Genomic DNA, 20656 nt, shown 5'->3' on the forward strand with positions numbered 1-20656 from the left:
TCTTCGAAAATAGAACCATGTGAGAACTCCGCAGTGTTTGCAGAGGGAACAAGCCTCAGTGCCCTCACGTGCTGTCGTGGGGTCAAGTATTGGGTCACCGGCCCCAGCATTCTGTGTTGCTTTGTCAGTTACATGGTCTCACATAGTTTGTTTTCTTGTTGTGGTAATATATGGCTTAAATTACACACATAAAAACCATTGACGAAGACACGCAGCTGCTGATTGAAATGTAATGGGTGAATAATGAGTTTAAAATTGGCAATTCTTCTATAAACTACCTCAGAATGATCTTTACTAAATCTATAAAGTTGTATTTTTTCTAATAGAATATTGATTCCTTAAAAACCAATGTTAAGAATAGGAAACAGGAGCGCCGGGCTGGCTTAGTCGATAGAGCATGTAACTCTTAATCTTGGGGTCATGGTTGTAAGCCCCATATTGGGCCTTGAACTTACTTAGAGGGAAAAAGAAAAGGGAAATAGAGTATTGATTTTTATCTAATGTAGACATTCCATTTTGGGGGAAGTAAGACTATTCACTGTTTTCAGAGAAGTCCCTGAAAATAGCAGCCTGAAATCTTAACCTTTATTTCATCATTCAAAAACAAAATAAGACAAAATATTGGCAGAGAGAATCCAACAATATTTAAAAAGAATTACACACTACAACCAAGTAGGATTTATTCTAGGTTTATAAGACTGGTTCAACATTCAAAAATCCATTAATATAACCCATCACATCAATATGCCAAGCAAGAAAAATCACATGATCATATCAATAGATACAGAGAGAAAGCATTTGACAAAATCCAACATCTATTCATGGTAAAAGCTTTCAGTAAACTAGAAGGAGAGGGGAACTTCAATTTGATACAGAACATCTACAAAACACCTAGTGCTAATATCATACTTGATGGTGAGAAATTCAAGGCTTTCCCACAAAGGTCAGATAGAAGGTGAGGATGTTCTGTCTCACCCCTCCTTTTCAACATTATACTGGAAGGTATAACTAATGCAATAAGACAAAAAGGAAATAAAGGCCCTAAGGATTGGGAAGGATAATCTAAAACTGCCTTTGTAGTTGACATGATCATCTATGCAGACAAAAGTTCCTGGAACTAATAAGCAATTACAGCAAGGTTATAGGATACAAGGTTAATAGATGACAATTAATCACCTTCCTCTATACCAGCAATGAACTAGAATTTAAAATTAAAAACACACTACCATTTACATTAGCACCGTGGAAATTCAATACCTAAGTATAACTCTAACAAAAAAAAAACTTTTTAAGATTTATGTGAGGAAAAAAAAAAAAAGATTTATGTGAGGAAAACTCTAAAACTGCTGAATGAAGCCAAAGAATTAATAAAAGGAGAGGTATTCCATGTTCATAAGTAAGAAAACTCAATGATGTCAAGATGTCAGTTCTTCCCAGCTTGACCTATAGATTTAATGGAATCCCAGTTAAAATCCCAATAAGTTATTTTGCGGGTAGTGATGAACTGCTTCTGAAGTTTACATGGAAATGCAAAAGACCCAGAATAGGCAACATAGTTTCAATATAATGAAGGAGAAGAATGAAATTGGAGGACTGGCACTACCTGACTTCCAACTGATCCAGACAGTGCAGTATTTGAGTGAGAATCGACAAAGGGACCTTTGAGATGGAGCAGAGAAGCCAGAAGTTGGCCCAAATTAATACAGTTAAATGATCTTTGATGAAGGACCAAAGGCAATACAATGGAGTAAAGACAGTCTTTTCAACAAATCCTCCTGGCATAACTGGACATCTACATGCAAAAAGAAAGAAAGAATGAATCTAGGCACAGATCTCACACTTGACACAAAAATGAACTCAAAAAGGACCACAGACCAAAATTTAAAATACAAAACTTTGAAACTCCTAGAAGATAACCTAGAGGACCTTGAGAATGATGATAACTTTTTAGACCCAACACCAAAGATAAGATCCAGGAAAGAAGTAATTGATAAGATAGACTTTATTCAAATGTAGAACTTCTGCTTTGAGAAAGGCATTGTCAAGAGAATAAGAAGACAAGCGAAGACTGGAAGAAAATACTGCATAGATGATACAGGACTATTGTCCAGACTACCCAAAAAGAACTCTTAAAGCTCAACAATAAGAAAACAAAACAATTAAAAAATGGGTCAAAGACCTTAACAGACACCTCACTGAAGAAGAGATGGCAAATGAGCATTTGAAAAAATGTTCCACATCGTATGTCTTCAGGGAAAGACATCCAAACTGGAACTACAATGAGAAACCACTACACACCTGTTAGAGTGGTCAAAATCCAGAACACCGACACCATCAAGTGCTAGCAAGGATTTGGAGCAATCGGTATTCTCTTTCACTGCTGGTGGGAATGCAGAATAGTACAGTCACTTTGGAAGACAGTTTGGCATTTTCTTACAAAACCAGATTATGATCCAGCTATCATGTTCCTTGGTATTTACCCAAAGGAGCTGAAAACCTACATTCGCCTAAGAGCCTGTGCAGAGATGTCTAAAGCAACCTTATCCATAATTGCCAAAACTTGCAAACAACCAGATGTCCTTCAGCAGGTGAGTGGATAAACTGTGGTACCACCAGACTGTGGAGTAGTATCTAGCGTTAAAAAGAAATGAGCTATCTGGCCTTGGAAAGACATGGAGGAACCTTAAATGTTAATTACGAAGTGAAAGAATCCAGTCAGAGCAGGCTACAAACTATGATTCCAACTGTATGACATTTTGGAAAAGACAAAACAGTGGAGGCAATAAAAGCGTCAGTGGTTGCCAAGGGTATGGGGGAGGAGAGCAGAGGATTCCTAGGGCAGTGAAAACACTCTATATGATACCATAATAGTGTCTACAAGTCATTATACATTTGTCTAAACCCATAAAATAAACGACACCAAGCCGTGGACTGCCCGTGATTGTGACGTGTTCCTGTAGGTTGATCACTTGTAACAACTGTACCACTCCAGCAGGGGATGCTGATGTTAGGGCTTGGTCTACGCACGTGTGAGGACAGGGGGTACATGAGAAGTTTCTGTGCCTTCCCTTCAGTTTTGCTCTGAGTCTTAAATTATTTATTCAATTAAAAAATGAAGCAATAAGTTAAATTTTACATTAAAAAAATCCAAGGGACACCTGGGTGGCTCAGTCGGTTAAGCGGCTGCCTTCAGCTCAGGTCATGATCCCAGCATCTTGGGATCGAGTCCCACATCGGGCTCCTTGCTCTGCAGGGAGCCTGCTTCTCCCTCTTCCTTTACCTGTCACTCTGCCTGCCTGTGCTCTCTCTATCTCTCTGACAAATAAATAAAATCTTAAAAAAAAAAACAAAAAACCAAGAATTCCAAAAAGTATCATGAAGCTATTTTTATACGTTTTTAATTCTAACACTTCAATTTAACTTCAAATTGACATTATAGAGCACATTTTGTTCCTAAACCATACTATGTTATTGGCCAATTGTGTCTTTTTTCTTATATAATTTATTCATTAAGGATTTAATTTATGTAAGTGACATAGCTGGCATTATTGGTTACATCATAAAATTACTTTTATTTAGCTCTTAATTTGAAATAATTTGACTTCTAGAAAAGTTGCAAAAACAACTGAGAGTTCCCATATGCCCTTGGCCCAGCCACACACAATGTGAGTTAGCTTACATAACCACAATACACTGATCTGACCTAGGAAATTAACATCGATGCAATGCTAGGAGCCCATCTCTAGACCTGATAAGGATTTCATTAGCTCTCCCTTAATATTCTAGTTCTGGTTCAAGATTCCGTGTTGCAGTTTAGTTCCCGTTTCTCTGTAGTTGTCTTTAGACAATTTTTCTCAGTGGGAGAAACCTGACCTGTGATAGTTCATCGCTTTTGATGACAACTGCTCCATTGTTTGTAGAGTGGCTCTGTGTTGCTTTATCTGAGGCTTCCTGGTGGTTAGGCCGAGGTTGGGCATTTTGGGTAGAAATCCCACAGTGTTGTGTCCCTCTCAGTGCACCTCATTGAGGGGGACAAGCTGTCATTGTTTCTTATCACTGGTGGTGTTGAGTTTGATCGCTTGGTCAAGGTGGCGTCCGTCAGATCTCTCTGCTCAAGAGAAGTTATCAAGTGCCTCGTGGGGAGATAGAGACCATGTGAATACCCTGTTTCTCATCATGTAGTTTTTAAAGATTTATTTATTTATTTGAGGGTGGGGAGAGAAGGAGAGACTCTCACACAGACTCCACGCTGAGCTCAGAGCCGGACGTGGGTCTCGATCACACAACCCTGAGATCACAACCTGAGCTGAAGCCAAGAGTCAGACACCCAACCGACTATGCTACCCATGCACCCTTCTCATCATTTTTTTTAAATAGATTTTATCTTTTAGAATAATTTCAGGTTCAGAAAAATTGCTTTACAAATAAACTTTATATTAAAAAATTTAAAGGTATACCTACTTCAAATAAAATTTGTTCCTTTAAAAATCCTCTTAATCATATCCTGTAAAAACTATGAAATAATTTACCTGATCCATAAGGGGATTCGTAAAGGTATGTATTTCTGTGAAAGACTTTGAGAATCAGATGAATCAGACAGAGTAGAGGAGAGACCAAGCTTGAGCCAGGTGGAATCCTGGACTAGAAGAGGGTCATTTCATGCTTTCAGCAGTGGCTTGAGAGGACATGAGCTAATAAATTCAGCTTTCTAAGTGGAGAGCTGGTAAAGGGAGCTAAGGCCAGAACTGGTTTGATCTCTGTTTATCAGACATCCATTTGGTGTAGTCACCGCTCTAGGCTGGAGGGGAGGGGGACCCAAAGATGAAAAGGGTCTACCTCTCTCCCCTGGTTGCAGGCTCCCTTTCTGTTTGGGCTGATGGGGCTCCAGAGCAGCTGTGACATCACCCACCATCTCCTGGGAGGTCCCTCCTGTTGCTCTTGTACCTCCAGAAGCCCCACATGCAAGAAAGAGAGGTATCTTGGGGGCTGGCCTCCACTGGCAGCCTGGGCAAGACTTGGTTGCCCTGGAGTGTGTGTTTGATCTCTTGCTCTCTCTAATTTATGTAAACCAAACGTCTGTTGATGTTAGATTTGGGTGTATATTCATAAAACTTTTCCTGTCCCTGAGGAAATGTTTTGAGTTGATCTTCCCTCATTTAGAAGAGTAATCAAAGTATAAACCAAAGTGCTCTGCGTCGTGATTTATGGAGAATCAGTAAATCAGTAATTTGCTGAGAATGCTAACGCAGCATTCCACTGGCTTCCTCCCCTCACCAGTCTCCCCTGATCCTGCCCGAGCTCCAGCAGTTTGACTTGCCATGATTTGGGGGCTGAAGGACATTTAGTTATTGCTGCCTCATCTCTGTTGTACTGAGGCCATCTGGGTTTTTAATGCTGCTGTTCTTTTAATTATAAAATGCCCTTACATTTTAGCTTCTTGGTAATTAATTTCATGTGTCCTACCTTGTTTTGTCAGCCTCTTTAGGAGTGCAATATTGCATACTTGTTTCAGCAACATATCGGTTTCTCAGTAACTGTGTTTCAAGTCCTATGTGAATTGTAATTCACAAGTGAGTCATCTGAATCTCTTTTGCTAAAGTAAATGTATATATAATCCCTACCTCCCGTCTTCCCCTGCCCCCACAAATATGCTTTAGAGAGGCACTCCTTTAATGATCTGTTGCCTGGGAATTTGCTGTTTCGTGGTAGTTATTGAGAGAGAGAGAGAGAGTGCATATGGACACACACACATGCGTGGGAGGGATCCAAGGAGGGGCGGGGAAGAGGGAGAGAGAGAATCTTGAGCAGGCTCCACATCCGCCCAGCGCAGAGCCGGACGTAGGGCCCCATCTCACAACCTTGAGACCATGGCCTGATCTGAAATCAAGTCGGGGGCTCGACCAGTTGAGCCACCCAGACACACTCGGAATCTGCATGTTTGGATAACCGGCAACATACTATTAAAAGTAAATTCACACACTTGCTATGTTATTTTATATTTATGTGCCATTATTTTGTAATATAAAACTATAGAAGATGATAAATAATCCATATGTTACTAGGAAAGAAGTTTATTGCAATTTGTTTTGAAATGCTTCTTGGTTATCTCTAGCTTTCATGTTATCGGGCCACAGAAGAGTGGGGATTGGGTAGGCTGCCTCCCCTCAGGGCTCTAAGGACAAACCCTGTGAGAGTGTTGTGTACAGGAAAGGAGGAAGCTACAAAAACCAGGAAAAGCTTAGAAAGTTTGACCTTTCCCCCCCAAATTATGCCAAAATTATAAGCCAATTGGAGTTAACAAGCAATCTCTTTAAAATCCAATTTTTTCATGTATTATTGACAAGTCCCTAAGAGGACTAGAAGCCAGGTTCGATTAGACTTTAATGGGAAGACCTGAAGTCAGATTGCTTTCCTCCCGATGACAGAGCAGGTTCTAACTGCAGGAACTAGAATTTTGATCTGGAAATGGGTGATATATGAAAGCAGCCTGTCCAGACACCGCAGCCGGAACAAGGCAAACACTGTCATAGCTGATCACCTGAGAGTAGATTAAATGGAAAGATACTCAATGAAAGAAAGTAAGGAAAGTGCCAAAGACATTTAATATAATTTAATTATATTTAATATAATTCACACTTCTTTCTGGAATAGCCCTGATGTCCAAGACGCCCCTCACGTATTCATCAAATATTTATTGAGTGTTATGTGGTGTGTGCTTTGGATAAACCGCTGGACGAGCAGACAGACATCCCTCCCCTTATGCTTTAAGCTGCCTTCAGGTTCTAGTTCTCTGCTCGTAAGACCCAAAACTTCAGGAAAGAGATCATGGATAGTCGTTAAGAACATGCACCCTAGAACCAGGTTCTCTGGGTTTTCCTACTTTACCACATCCTAACCATGAGGTCGTGAGCAAATTCCTTAAATCTTACATTTCATCATCCTCACTTCCTCCCTTTGTCTGTCTAAAAAATGCAACCTTAGAGGGATGTGATAATTGCCTAAGATAATCCATGGAAACTCTTCAGAAAACAGTGCCTGGCACAGACTTCGTGCTCGACAAATGTTTCACACTATTATTCAGTCAATATCCTTCATTCAACATACTTATCAGCCCTTTAACACGCGCCAGGCTGCGTTCCAGATTCTGGAGGTATGACGGGAACTTCAGAGGCTAACATTCTAGAAGCTGGTTTATTTACATTGTGGGTTAAACGGGCTCTCATGAGCTAGTCTGTGAAACAGAACACCGTGTTTACATAACGTTATTTCTTTGGGAACACCCTTCTGAATTTCCTACAGCTGATTTGTAGAACAACATTTGGGACCATACTTGGGAGAGGCCTAAGGTAATCTAAGTGTCTGCGAGTTCGTGACTGTGTGTGTTTATGTGTATATGTCCTCTGTTCAGTGTGAAAGTTTATTACAAGCCCGAGATTGAATTTAAAGAGTGATGCATTCACCTACTTGATTAAAAACATCATGTTTTCAGCATAGTTGGGAGTGAGTGTTATAATATTTCAAAATTTAAAAAGAAAAATACTCTTAAGAACATAAAGTAGGAGGAAACAGCTAATGTGTTTTTGGAGACGGATATTTTAGGAAACCAACTATTACCAGCTAGTCTTAATATTCTTATAATGTTTATTATTTTTTATTTTTCTATAATTAAGTTTAGATAATGAAAAGTATTCCATTAAAAATAAATACTAAGCATATATTCAAATTATATCAGGAACCATTTAGAGGTGATGAGCATCAGACACTCCTTGGACAGAGCTTTTGCTAAAAGGGGCCGGCAAATTTCTGTTCTTACATTCGAGGACAGAAAGTATATTTCCATGCTTAAAATCCCTAAACATTTCTTCCATAAATCCAACATAAACCATAGTGAGTGATTTCACTCTTTAAAGCCAGATTTCTCTCTCTGGTTTTATTGTTTAGGTAGATTGAGAAGTTCTGATTAGCATTTTCATGATTTTTTTTTTTTAAGATTTTATTTATTTATTTGACAGAGAGAAATCACAAGTAGACAGGCAGGCAGAGAGAGAGAGAGGGAAGCAGGCTCCCTGCCGAGCAGAGAGCCCGATGCGGGACTCGATCCCAGGACCCTGAGATCATGACCTGAGCCGAAGGCAGCGGCTTAACCCACTGAGCCACCCAGGCGCCCCAGCATTTTCATGATCTTAACCCTTATGATTTAAAATTTAATTTAGTACTTTTAAGTTAAAAAGGATTTGTTTTTCATTTCTGCAGTCATGTTTGTTGCTCTGCCACAAACTGTAATTTTAAAACATGGCACAGTCAATGTGAAAAGCTATACTGGATTGCCTGGCTTGAGCTCTGTGTGGTATCTTCTAGCTTATTAATATATCCTAATATTTATTAACATTTGTTATGCATTGAGCATTGAAAAGCAAAAAGCCATGATCTCTACCCTTAAGGAGCTTCCAGACCCACGAGGGAAGCACATGGTGATCATAGTCAAATCCTCTGCTCTTGTGTGAGTCACTGAGGATGCTCCGGGGGCACATCGGACTGGCACTTCACCCAGGTTCGGAGGGGGACAGGGTACTGTTCCTTAGAGAAATGACTTCTAGCTGAATCCTGACAAGAAGTAGAAGTAATCTTCACAGAGAGAATGAAGTACATGTTTAAAGGTGCCAGAGGTTAAGGAGAACACGGTCTCTTCAAGAACCATGGCTTTAAAATCGAATGTGAGGTTGAGGAGGAGATGAGATGGGGCAGTAAGCAGGGGTCAGATCTTCCCATTCACTCCCTGTCTCTGCTCCTTCCAGGCCCCCACTTCAACGTCGGTTAGACCTTCTGAGCTTGCCCCACAGCTCTCGGGGCACTGTTTCTTGCACTCATCCCTCACCCCAGCTCCTTTCTCTCTTCTTTGTAGTTCACTTTGGATCCTCTCTATTGGCCAGTCTTCGGACTTAATGATTTCCCCCCTCTGTTGAGTTCATACATCAAATGTATTTTTTAATTCTGATGCTTTTTTGTTTGTTTGTTTGTTTGACTGTCATCATGGCTTATGGTGGGGATGGGGACAGGACCTCGTCCTGCTTCCTCAGGGTCCAATGCAATTGTATGCTAGAGCTGATGTACTAAATTTTTGGAAATGTATGCGCATTCAACATCATGCTGGTAGTTTTAACCTGACCATGGCAGAAGGATTCACGTCAGAGAAACCAGCAGACATCATGAAACAGGACCTCTTTGCCCCCATGAGAGCTGCATTTCAAACTTCTGCCAATCACACCACTGATGGATTTTGCTTCTGTCCCTCCCTCATTAAAAATGTAGCTATTCCTCCGGCCAGGTGCACACAGTTTCACCCACCTCCAGGGGAAGATAGCTTTTGCTTCTCACTTTTCCCCAGGACCTTTATCAGGTTATCTTGCAACCTGATTGGCTCTGATTGGCTCAAGGAAAATTATGGTTTTATCGATTGTCTAACTTCTTTCTCCTTGTTAAGGTAAGAGTTATGTTCATTTGTGGCTCCCTACATCCAAAGAGGAGGTAGACCTTCAGCAGTTAGGTCTGGAAGAGTCTTTCTCTTGAATCGTGTAAAACTAAGCCTGAAGTTTATTCTAAGCACTGGAGAGGGAAGCTTCTGAAGACTTTTCAGCAGGGAGAGACAGTTCTGTGATTACCTTGTAAACAGGGTGATGTCTACCTCCTACTTGCTCAGCCAGAGTGGACCCCTGATCGCTGTCTGCTCGGCATTTCCCATCTTTCCTGTGGTAGCTTGTTTCTAGATCCTGAGTTCATTGATTCCTTCCACTGGTTATTTCTTTGTGTTACCAGACTACTTCCATGTCTATGACTTATTCCTCTGGTATGTATCTTTCTCTGTCCATTTTTAGATATGTTAACTACCCAAGTGGGTGAGCTCCGTGAGGATTTGGCCAATCCCTTCATTTCCTTTGTCTTAGAACCTGAGCAAGAATTAACGATGAGTGTTTGTTTTGGCTTCAGTCCCAGGGCAGCAAGAGAGAGGGAGAGGAAGGTGAGGCAAGGAAGAATGGAGAACAGTGTAGCAGGATGTGTTATCGCACTGCTGACTGTTTCATGATAAGCCTCAGAGACACAGCCACAGAGATGTTTCTGGATAAGCCTGTTACAAAGAAACTGCGTCCACATGGTCCACTGGAGGGAGGAAAAGAGAAGGGATTTTATCTGCCCAGGTTCCAGAATTTTCCCCATGGGAGAGAATTTACCTGCCCTTTAGACTTAATTAGCCAGTCCTTTCAGCAGCTGCTTCAGAAGCCAAATCCTGAATTCTAAGATTGGGCATGGCATTTGACTCCAAGTGACAGGAGGAGCCCATGACTTGAGGTGTGGGCAGTGTGACTCGGGTGTGACTGAGAGGGTCATCAGTGTTGATTTCTATCTTTCCCAGTCTTTCACTTTCTCCATTAATTTGTAAACTTATTGCCAAAAGGCATCACATCTTCTGTGGGAACAACAAATTATGAGAGCACACTAGCTAGGGAGCGGAAGCTTGGGGCTGATGTCCCCTGCCAACCTAGGATTTGAGACAGGCCAGATAAACTCTTTGGGGCTCAGCTTCCTTATCTATGGAATGCGGATCAGAGACCACATGGAATAGGTATGAGGATCAAATCAGATCTTAGGTATTAAAAATTGGCAGGGGTGGGGGGAAATGCACTGTATCAATCTAGAATAGTGTTATTCAGTCAGCCATCTTATCCATGATGGCGTCATGGAATCGGTGTTTGTGAGGGAGCCGGGACTTGCTGGTCTCTGGCACAAGACTTCGGTTTTATAATTAAAAAATCTTCAGCAGAGCGGCCATATGGAATGTGACTATTAGATCAATACAGTTAAGATAGTGTTCTCGTCTTCTGTTTTTTAGAGGGGCAGACAGGCTCTGAGAGGTTATGTGACATACCGTGGTCACCGTTTTCACTGAGCCGATGCTGGTGGCAGGGCCAGTCTGGGGAATGCAGGGCCTCAGCGCTCACACCTTCCCCCGGTACACCGCAGCATCCCCCTGAGTGGCCCCAGCCAGCTGCATCCGAGCTGGGCCTGGACTCCAGGACCCACCAAGTCCCGAGCTCCGAAGCTCCCCGGCAGATTTTTCCCATTCTGCACCGGGGAGTGACAGTGTGCCATCTGAGAGTCCCAGATTCTCTGCTAGGGGCTCTTCAGGCTAATGCGCCTTAGAGACCTCCCACCCCCCACCTGTTACAGCCAGACTAAATGAGCTTTTGAAAAGATTTTTTAATTACCAATACAGCATATGGTGCCTAGTGGTTAAGAACATGCAGTTTCTGAAGCCTTCTGCCCAGGTTCTAATCCCAGCCCCAGCACTGAACAGGCTGTCACTCGTCTCCCGGGCAAGTCACTCCTCTCTCAGTGACTCCGCTTCGTCATCCACAACAGGAGGGAGGAAAGGTCCCCACCTCCTCGGGTTGTTGGGAGACCAAAAGGAGCTTCGAGTCCGCTGCTGCGGTCCATGTTTTCATTAAATAAAATAACTCATTCCTGGGTCTTATTTTGCAATTCAAATGAAACAGTGTATCATCATGCAATGAAAAATAAATCAAAGGAAAGGAAAAACACAAAAAAGCTGGTCTCCCTTTGAAACTGAATAGGATCTGCCAGACCTCACTTCTTCTTGGGAAATACTCCGCTTTTGGCTGCTTTTGTGGGGTTTTGTTCGCAGGCAGAACTTTTCCGCTGTCTTGGGGAGGGCAGTTCAGTTCGGGGGTCGAGGAGCCTGCTGGGCAGCCCGGGGGGGGGGGGGGCTCTCAACCTGGCAGGTGGGACAGCCAAGCCTTGTGCACAGGCGACCCTTTGGGCACAGCACTTTGGTGCTCTCTAACGTGACACAAAAGCCTGAAATCTTGAATCTGGAACATAATGAGTGGACCCCTTTGTGGAATTCCGTGTTGTTTTTAGTGTTTCTTTGGTAATTTTGGGCAAAATAACTTCTGAGGTGATTCCACCAGGAACAATGCCTATGGACCTTTTAAAGTGTTTTCCTCTGTTTAGTTGAACTTGTACATTGTGGAGGTGGGGTGGGAAGCAGTTTGATGCAACGTTCTGGCCACAGATAACATGCAGACGGCTGGCCGTGAGGATTTAACAGATTAAAGAGAACGGTTTGGGGATGATATCCTGATGATATACAGTGATATTTTCTGGGCTTTCGTTTTCTAGAAACTAATTGGTTTAAAAAATTGCAACAGTCCTCCAATGTGTGTGTGTGCATGCGTGTGCATGTGTGTGTGTGTGTGTGTGTGAACATGAGCAGAGCCATTTTCTTCTCATCATCCATGAAAAGCATGCAACAGTTTAAAGAGCAGGTATTTTGAAGATTTTGTTTTTTAAATTTATTTACTTGAGAGAGAGAGAACACAAGGGGAGTGTGGAAGGGGGGGTAGGGCAGATGCAGAGGGAGAAGCAGGCTCCCCACTGAGCAGAGAGCCCCAATGCAGGGCTCGATCCCAGGACCCTGGGATCATGACCTGAGCTGAAGGCAGACGCTTCACTGACTGAGCCCCCCAAGTGCCCCAAAAGAGCAGGTATTTTAAAGGGATTTTGAAATAGAAATAGAAATACAGAAAAGCAGCCTTAGAGTCACTCTTTCCCACTAAATGCAAATTTGAATGCATTTATATGCTAGACAAAGAAGAAGGGAGCCATCCATTTAGCTGAGGGACTCTGACTCTGACTCTGGCTGCTAAGTGAGGCTCAGCCAGGCCTCCGCAGGTGTGGGGCTGGGGGAGGGACGGGTATCAAAGAGGCCAGACCTGCCCCTGCCGCCCCACCAGCCAGGGCTGCTCGCCTGCCACTTTCACTCCTTTCCCATCTTTGTCTGGCCCTCCTCTCACCTTTACACTTTTCCCTCTCTCCTGTGATGGTTCTGTTGCTTTGCTTTCGTTCTTTATTTCCAGATACCCACTTGGGGCCAGATTTTGTGCTCCTACAGTGAAACGGTGTGCCTTGGGTGTGGCATTTTATTAAAACTCATCCTGTTGGGGTGTACTATCCAAAATCTAAGCCTTACTAATTACAAATCATGGAATTTGTTTTTGAAGTAGGCTCCGACCCACCATGGAGCCCAGCGTGGGGCTTGAAGTCAGGACCCTGAGATCAAGACTCAAGCTGAGATCAAGAGTCAGACGCTTCTGAGCCACCCAGATGCCCCTGAAATGTAGAATTTTTTTTTAAAGATTTTTATTTATTTATTTGACAGATAGAGATTATAAGTAGGCAGAGGAGATAGGCAGAGAGAGAGGAGGAAGCAGGCTCCCCGTTGAGCGGAGAGCCTGATGTGGGGCTCGATCCCAATACCCTGGAACCATGACCTGAGCCGAAGGCAGAGGCTTTAACCCACTGAGCCACCCAGGCGCCCCTGAAATGTAGAATTTAATCAAACATCTAGTTGCCAGGAACTCTATGTTCATTAAAAAAAAAAAAAGAAAGAAAGAAAGAAAGAAAAGTTATAGGACATGTAAACAGTGAACTATCTTAATGAGGTTGCTTTTTGCAAGCCAGATCAGCGTTTAGGGAGAACTCAGTCAAAACTACAGTTGGCCATAATTTATGGCTCTTTCTAGACTCAGTTATAAAAAGAAATGCCTTGTATTCAACTTGCTTCTTGAGCATCGTCGACATTCATTCAGGAAAGATTAATGAATAGGAGAAGAAATTTGTATTCACTGGCCCAAATCTTAATCTCTACCCCATACATGAACATCTGTATGTGTGTCTAGATTAACCCTGCCAGTTTTCCGTTGCAAAAAGAGGCTCTTTCAGGAGTGAACCGATTAAAACGTCATATTTTCAGTGCCCCAGATATCTCAGAGAGCAGTTAAATTCCTGAAGGTTTATAGCTGAGGTATAAACTTGGCTGTGTAGTTCATCCTCCTCTGACCAGAGGTGATTTTTCCACCTGCTTCTGGAGGCTGCAGCTTAGAGGGAAAGATTGCAGGAGACTGGCAGTTTCGGGCAGATGTGTCTGTATACCTCAGGCATCGCTGGTTATAATTTAACTGTAGCAACGTTGCAACCATCTGGGTAGCCAAACGGCTAAGGTCTGCTCTGGGCCATGATCGTAAGTGTGCGGGAGATTGCTGGACTTCGTAGATCCTGGATTTATTAGAAGAAAGGAGATAGGTCAGGCTGTAGCTATGGTGGCCATCTGCGGGGATGCGTCTGCAGCCAACTTCCTAGGGTGGCTGAAGTGTCATCTACAAGTGTGTCTCAGGGCCTGGGTGACACGGGGCTAACTGCATTTTATGTCTGTTCCCCCTCTGGAGAAAAGCCCTGATTTTCACAGATAACCTAATTTGTAGCAAGGAAGAATGTTAAGGGAAAGAAAAAAAAGTATAACTACAAAAGTCCTTTGTTCTAAGAGGTGGATCTTACCATTTTTTCAAAGTGAGAAACCAAATCGTAGGCTCACGGTCACAGGGTCTTTGAAGATGGAAAGTTAACGGCTGATTTCTTGTGCATGGAGAAAAGCTTCCTAACCCTTCCGGACCACTTGAGGATCGATTCTGGAACCCACCGTCTTTCCTGATTTATCTGACTGTTTGGCTGTGTACCTCCAGAGTTAGAGCTATTAGAGTTTTTGCTGATTTGCCTGGCACATCTCCAGCAAAGTAGTCCATTAAAATTCAAATCCTTTCCCAATAATTGAGACAATCAATTTACATTAAACAAGGCACAATTATACTTTCATGTACAATTTAAATTCTATAGAAAATAATGAGTGTGCAATAAAGAGGGACACTTATTTTGATGCAAAGGGATGTTTTTCTAGTCTGCATAAACAAATCTTTCATATTTTCAAAATAGTCCCCTCATTATCTTTGGTATAGGAGAACCCTATTGTGTGTTATTTTGATGTAGGGACAAGTGTGTGTCCGTGACTGCCTGTTTAGTAAGCAAAGTGACTTTCTCTCAATGGCATTTAAATTGTGAGGGCTGAGATGGAATAAGGTAGGTCCTTGCCTGCTGTTTGACATGAAATCACTCTTCTAGGAAGAGCAGACAAGGAGGTTGAGTGGGTGTGTTACCTTCGTGCCTGCCTTCTTGGACCAGGGATCCTTCCCTACCTCCGCACGATAGACCCAGGATCCTGCGCTCCAGCCTCAGAGAATCGTCCAGAGGGGTCTGGGAAGGATGCATGGGGCCGGGGTCGGGGAGGCGGGGATGCGCTAGCAGGGGGCCATGAGCCTCCGTGCCGGAGGGGCTCCTGGGGGAGCCGCCGACTGCAGGGAGTCAGCCCACCGGGCAGCCAGGCTCCAGGAACGCGCCCAGCCCTCGGCAGCTCCCCTGCGTGCAAGCTGGAGTAAGACTGGTCAGGCCGGTCGGGAGATCCAGAGCCCTGGAGAAGCAGTATTAGGAAGCATAGAGTACAAATAATGACAAGATAGAAAACAAATCCTGTCAGAGCCCGAGAATATATTTGGCTTCCGCGTGCTGTGTCTGTCTGTTTCTATAAATGGTCCAGAATAGAAACCGGATGTTTAAAATCTCTCTCCCTTTCACATGCTCGCCTCCCCCTCCTGTCTTCCTTCCTTTTCAGTATTAGTAGACTTACTATTTTTATTAGTTTGTATTTATATTCCCATTTTTCAATATTTGCCATTTGTGTGGATAACACATTAATTTTTAATGAAATATTTTCAGACTCTTGGAATAGCTGAATCATAAAAGAAAACTTGAAATTGATATAGACTCTACGCTCAGGCAGCTTATAAATGGAGTATTACAGTTGCTTTCCCCACTCACAAGTGGCAAATGGTCATTTCAAAAGAGGGTGGGTGTTCCCTTACATCTCCTGGCTTTGTACAGCGTAGTCTACTTTTTGTGTCTACTTTTTGTGGCGCCAGGAGTAACTCAGGTACCATCCCGATGAAAATGAAAGAAATATCAAAACAATATTAGGGCTCTCTGATCATTCCCATCTTACCTGCAAGCATGAATTTTTGACAAGCCTCGTTGCTGTCAAAAAAAGTCAGTGGTGACTTAACTTGAATCTTGAGCGTAATTTTTCGTTGTAGCTCTGTCGCAGAACTCGGACAGAAAGGAAGGCAGCGCTTGTGTCTCGGAGCGGTTGATCTTCTCCAGTCAGGAGTTGTTTGTAGTTTCGTACTTGTAAAATTAAAACTGATGCTGGAAAATATTCCAACAATTTTCTGTCACATGCTATTCCCAGAATGAAAGCTTTGCAGTCCACTTTGCAACTCTAAATTAGTAAATATAGCTCCTTCCAAAAGTTTATCACAGGAAGCCTGGACACTGGAGATGTGGCATCTTAGACTTTTTTCCCATTCGCAAGTCATAAGGATACAAGTGATCAATTTTATGCGGGTAACTTAAATTGCATTTGAATCATTATATAAATATGCACACACGTGTGCACACATATGGTATGCTTATACATCTAAGCTTGTATTTTTATATTGAAAGAATATATATCACTTCCCATCTCATTCTCTGTGGCAAAAATTTCGGAATAATATTACCTTTCTCAAGTACATTTGCTTACTCTTGACATTCACAACAAATTTGTATCTATTTTCCGACTATTTTTATTTTAAATTCTGAATAAAGATGACTGAATGTCTTCGGGAATGCTGTGTGTCTTCTGTGAGCTGAACTGCACAGCATGGCATTTTAGAGAAGTAGAGACACCTGAGAGATGAGTGTGACCCCCTGGTCTCAGCATCTGCCTTTCGCCCTCCATCCCTCCCCACAGCAGACGCTTTCTGGGTAAGGAGACAGGCCCAGAGACGGAAGGTTCGGGGATTGACTGGAATCTGTGATTTCTGACTGCTGCTCTCGTGTTTTCTGCCGAACTCACTCACTGACTGACTTACCGGTTTCCAGAAGGAGGGAGGTGGGCTAGAAGTGATCATCAAAAGCGAAATAGTACGTGCAGGTGAACAGATGTTTAGGAAAGCCGGCTAATCCAGAAAGCTCAAGACCGGAAGTTGGATGGTTAATCCAAAGGTCAGGAACTCATGATCTCTGTGTTGGGCTGAGACATTTTCTTTATGTACGGACCACCCGATTTTCTGTGCCACATCATTTTTTTCTGGGTACACCCCACCCAAATTCATCTTTTGATGCATCCAATTTTGGTTTCTTGAAACCAGCCAAGGACATAAGGCAGGCTCCCTGCAGAATTTGCTGTTTCAATGACCCTCTCCCGCCAAGTCTTTTTTTTTTTTTTAAGATTTTATTTATTTGACAGATAGACAGCACAAGTAGGCAGAGCCGCAGGCAGAGGCAGAGGGAGAGGGGGAAGCAGGCTCTCCGCTGAGCAGGGAGCCCAAGGTGGGGCTTAATTCCAGGACCCTAGGATTATGACCCGAGCCAAAGGCAGCCACTTAACCAGCTGAGCCACCCAGGGCCACCCACCCCGCCAAGTCCTTTTTATGATTATCTCATGCACGGATTAACTTGACAGACTTAAAAACAAACAAACAAACAAACAGAAACACCTCTGCTTTGTTGATTCTTTCTAAATTATTCTACTTTGTTTTCACTGAATCAGCAAACTCTTTTTTTTTTACAATCAGATCTCTGAGTTCACCAAACGTTAAGTCATGCTCATGTAAGCAGCAGAACCAGGCTCGGGGGTACCAGGGATTAGCGGTTGGCGGCCAAAAGCACTGAGTGTACCCTGTTCTTCATTCAGTACCTTTACTAGAGACCAAAGCAAAGTGTTGGCTCACTCGATGATCAGGCCAAGTGGCTGTCCTTGAGAGAGCTGCCGCTCTACTTTGGAGGGAACCACTCGAGTCAGACAAATGAAAATGTGCAAAATAGGAACTCACTCGTCCCAGAAGACGACTCCGCAGTGCACTCCCCATGCACACTTTTTCTTCCCTTTGCACCGGGAACTTGGAGGCAGCCAACTTGGAGGCAGAAGAAAGGGAGCTTTCTCTGTCCCCTTTTTGCTTTCTCTTCCTCTGGGTTAAGAAGAGCAGCGTCACACCACCCAGAAGCTGGGCCAGTGGAACGTTCTTATACGAAGCCAACTTCAAAGCAGTGGCCACTGTTCAGCCTAGAGAGATTCACCACTGGCCCACAGATTTGCGAGTGACCTGCTACTCAGTTCGGGATGGGGGCAGCGGTGGGCAGGGGGTGCCGCAGCCCTGCTTTCCTTAGGGAGCTGATCTCTTCCTGGCATGAAATCCTAGAAGGAGTGTTTTCTTAGGTCGGGCTGCTGAAAATGCAGATGGTTTCCAAACAGGTTAAAATAGATTCTTGAATTGAGAACCCACGCCTGCTTTTTATTTTTATTTTTTTAAATTTATTTATTTGACAGACAGAGATCACAAGTAGGCAGAAAGGTAGCATGCCTGCTTTTTAAAGGGCGCTATGAATGCATTAAGTCCCGTTCCTAGAATGCTAATGAATGGAGAAATCAACAAGTAATGAACAACTAACCTCTGTCTCCATCGGGAGAGTGAAATCTTTCTACTTTTTATCATTTTTTTGTGATCCAAGCATCCATTCGTTTTCCTTTCTTGATTAGGTCATAGTATTTGCCAACATGATTAGCGTACACAACTGCTTCACACACACACACACACACATACACACACACAATAATGCATTATAGCTGCCTCCTCACCCCCTTGCTACGTCTGTTGTGGCCAGAGGGATGGGGCAGCATCTTTCCATATGGATTTCATAAACAATCAGTTCCACAAAATGTTCTTTGAAGAAAGCAATACAAGATTTACTTTGGGACATAGTCCATCAACTACACCTTTTCTTTGTTGGGGGGACATGCATTAGCATATGAAAGCCTTGATACGTCTTAGCAATAATTGATTCTTTGTAAAATTGAAGTGGGCTTTCTTGAAATAATAATATAAAGAAGAACATCAGTAAACCTTGCAGATTTTACAGCTAAGAGGTAAGGACGTGGCTCGAAGGGTTCCAATCCGCCCCAGGGGCCTGAGTTGAGAGACGGGTCACCCGTCTAGGCCTGGAAGTAACACCGTGGCACCTCCCTGAGGATCGCGTGGTTTCTCGCAGTTCTGTGATCATCTTTCATCCCTACCTCACGCGGAACCAGCCCTGGTCTTTATCATCACTGCAGTTGGTTTAGACCCTGCAGCGCGATGTCATGGCCAGCCCCATGCTCTACCTCACAGGCAGGACGAGCTGCTCTCCACGGGCGCACGGGCAGGCCCTGCCCAGTACCAGGTCTGCCTGCTGGCCGTGAGCCCCAAGCTGTGGGGACTCCAGGCACCTGAGACTGTGTCGTGGAATGACAGGCGGGCGGGGCCTCTCCATGACCACCGGGGTGGTGGGGAGACTGTAGATGGGCAAGGAGAAGAAACATCTGTTTTCCTCTCAGTTCACAGGCTCCCCAAAGGGATTTTTCGTTTATGTTCTTCCTTCTTCTCGGGGCTCTAGAATCATTTCTGAGTATCTACAGAAAGAAGGCGTGTGTGCAGGTCGTTAATTTGTTCATCCGGTGTTTATACATATGCTCCTGAGGTGAGTCTGGACTGTGGCGATGCCGATTGTGGTGGCAGGGACCTGCGGCGGGCTTCGGAATGAGCCCTGGGCTTCCAGAACACACAGGCTGGATGTTCTGGCCTATGTTGTCTGAAATCTGGGAACTTTTCCTTCTCGGCGTCAAGACCTCTTGTTTCTCAAGAGTCAGGTCAGCTGTCATCTTTTCAGGGAAGCCTTCCTCAACCACCCTCTGCATTCCTCCGTGCTTTGTTCAAACTGCACTTTGATCAAGGGCCCAGGACGTCCTAATTATTCTTTGAATGACCGATGGAGAGCAGGACCCATATGCTGGTCATTTTTGTGTCTCAAGCATGTCGCCCCATACCAGGCACTGAGGCGACACTCACTCCGTGAATCTGCAACGGTTTGCATTTTCAAGCTCGCCTTTTTCAGCTGCCACAACTGAAGGAGGGGGAGCAATCATGAGCCCAAACAGAGTTTGATGTGTATGTGCAACTTTTTTTTTTTTAAAGATTTTATTTATTTATTTGACAGAGGAGATTGCAAGTAGGCAGGGAGGCAGCCAGAGAGAGAGGAAGCAGGCTCCCCGCAGAGCAGAGAGCCCGATGTGAGGCTCGATCTCAGGACCCTGAGATCATGACCTGAGCCAAAGACAGGCTTTAACCCACTGAGCCACTTGGGCGCCCCAGGCGCCCCAGTTTTTAAAAAAATATTTTATGACCTCTTATCTATATCCTCATGTTTGGAAAAAATCTTCAATATGTGTATGTCTAATTACTGTCATCACATAATGCAAATCTAAATTTTTATTATGTAATGATGTATATCCAGTGAGCACACGATAAATATTAATCACAGCCATGAAATATGCTTTGATCTCACTGAAACTAGAACAGCTTCTCATCCTGTTCAGGCCATTGGACTACTCGTTGTGTTATTAGTTGGTCCTTAAGCTTTGAAGGTCATGGTTAATGGACCTGCTTGTTAGTGCTGTTCGCAGTTACGGAAACGCCTTCGACTTTACAAATTTTATGGCAGTCATTTGGAATGAGTTCTATATTTTTACAAGCTTTTGGTTTCCCCAGTGGCCTAATATATTAAAGACTGACTGTTAACTTGCAAATCTGGTGAGAGTTTTTTTTTTTTTAAATCAGCCAAA

General features: G+C 43.4%; 1 protein-coding gene across 13 annotated transcripts in view; it reads left to right on the top strand.

Moving 5' to 3' along the window:
* Positions 1-20656, top strand: part of SDCCAG8 (SHH signaling and ciliogenesis regulator SDCCAG8) — a 229343-nt gene that overhangs the window by 161573 nt on the left and 47114 nt on the right. For 2 of the 13 annotated variants that reach the window (XM_059146687.1, XM_059146694.1), the window contains one exon: positions 16606-20620. The exons of the other annotated variants lie outside the window; for them this stretch is intronic. In XM_059146687.1, coding sequence (XP_059002670.1) covers positions 16606-16609 — 4 coding nt within the window. In that variant the 3' untranslated portion in view covers positions 16610-20620. Of the gene's footprint in view, positions 1-16605; positions 20621-20656 lie in introns of those variants that run through there. 13 annotated transcript variants of the gene reach the window in all.

The sequence above is a fragment of the Mustela lutreola genome, chromosome 14 (genome assembly GCF_030435805.1).
Source record: "Mustela lutreola isolate mMusLut2 chromosome 14, mMusLut2.pri, whole genome shotgun sequence".
Taxonomy (NCBI): domain Eukaryota; kingdom Metazoa; phylum Chordata; class Mammalia; order Carnivora; family Mustelidae; genus Mustela; species Mustela lutreola.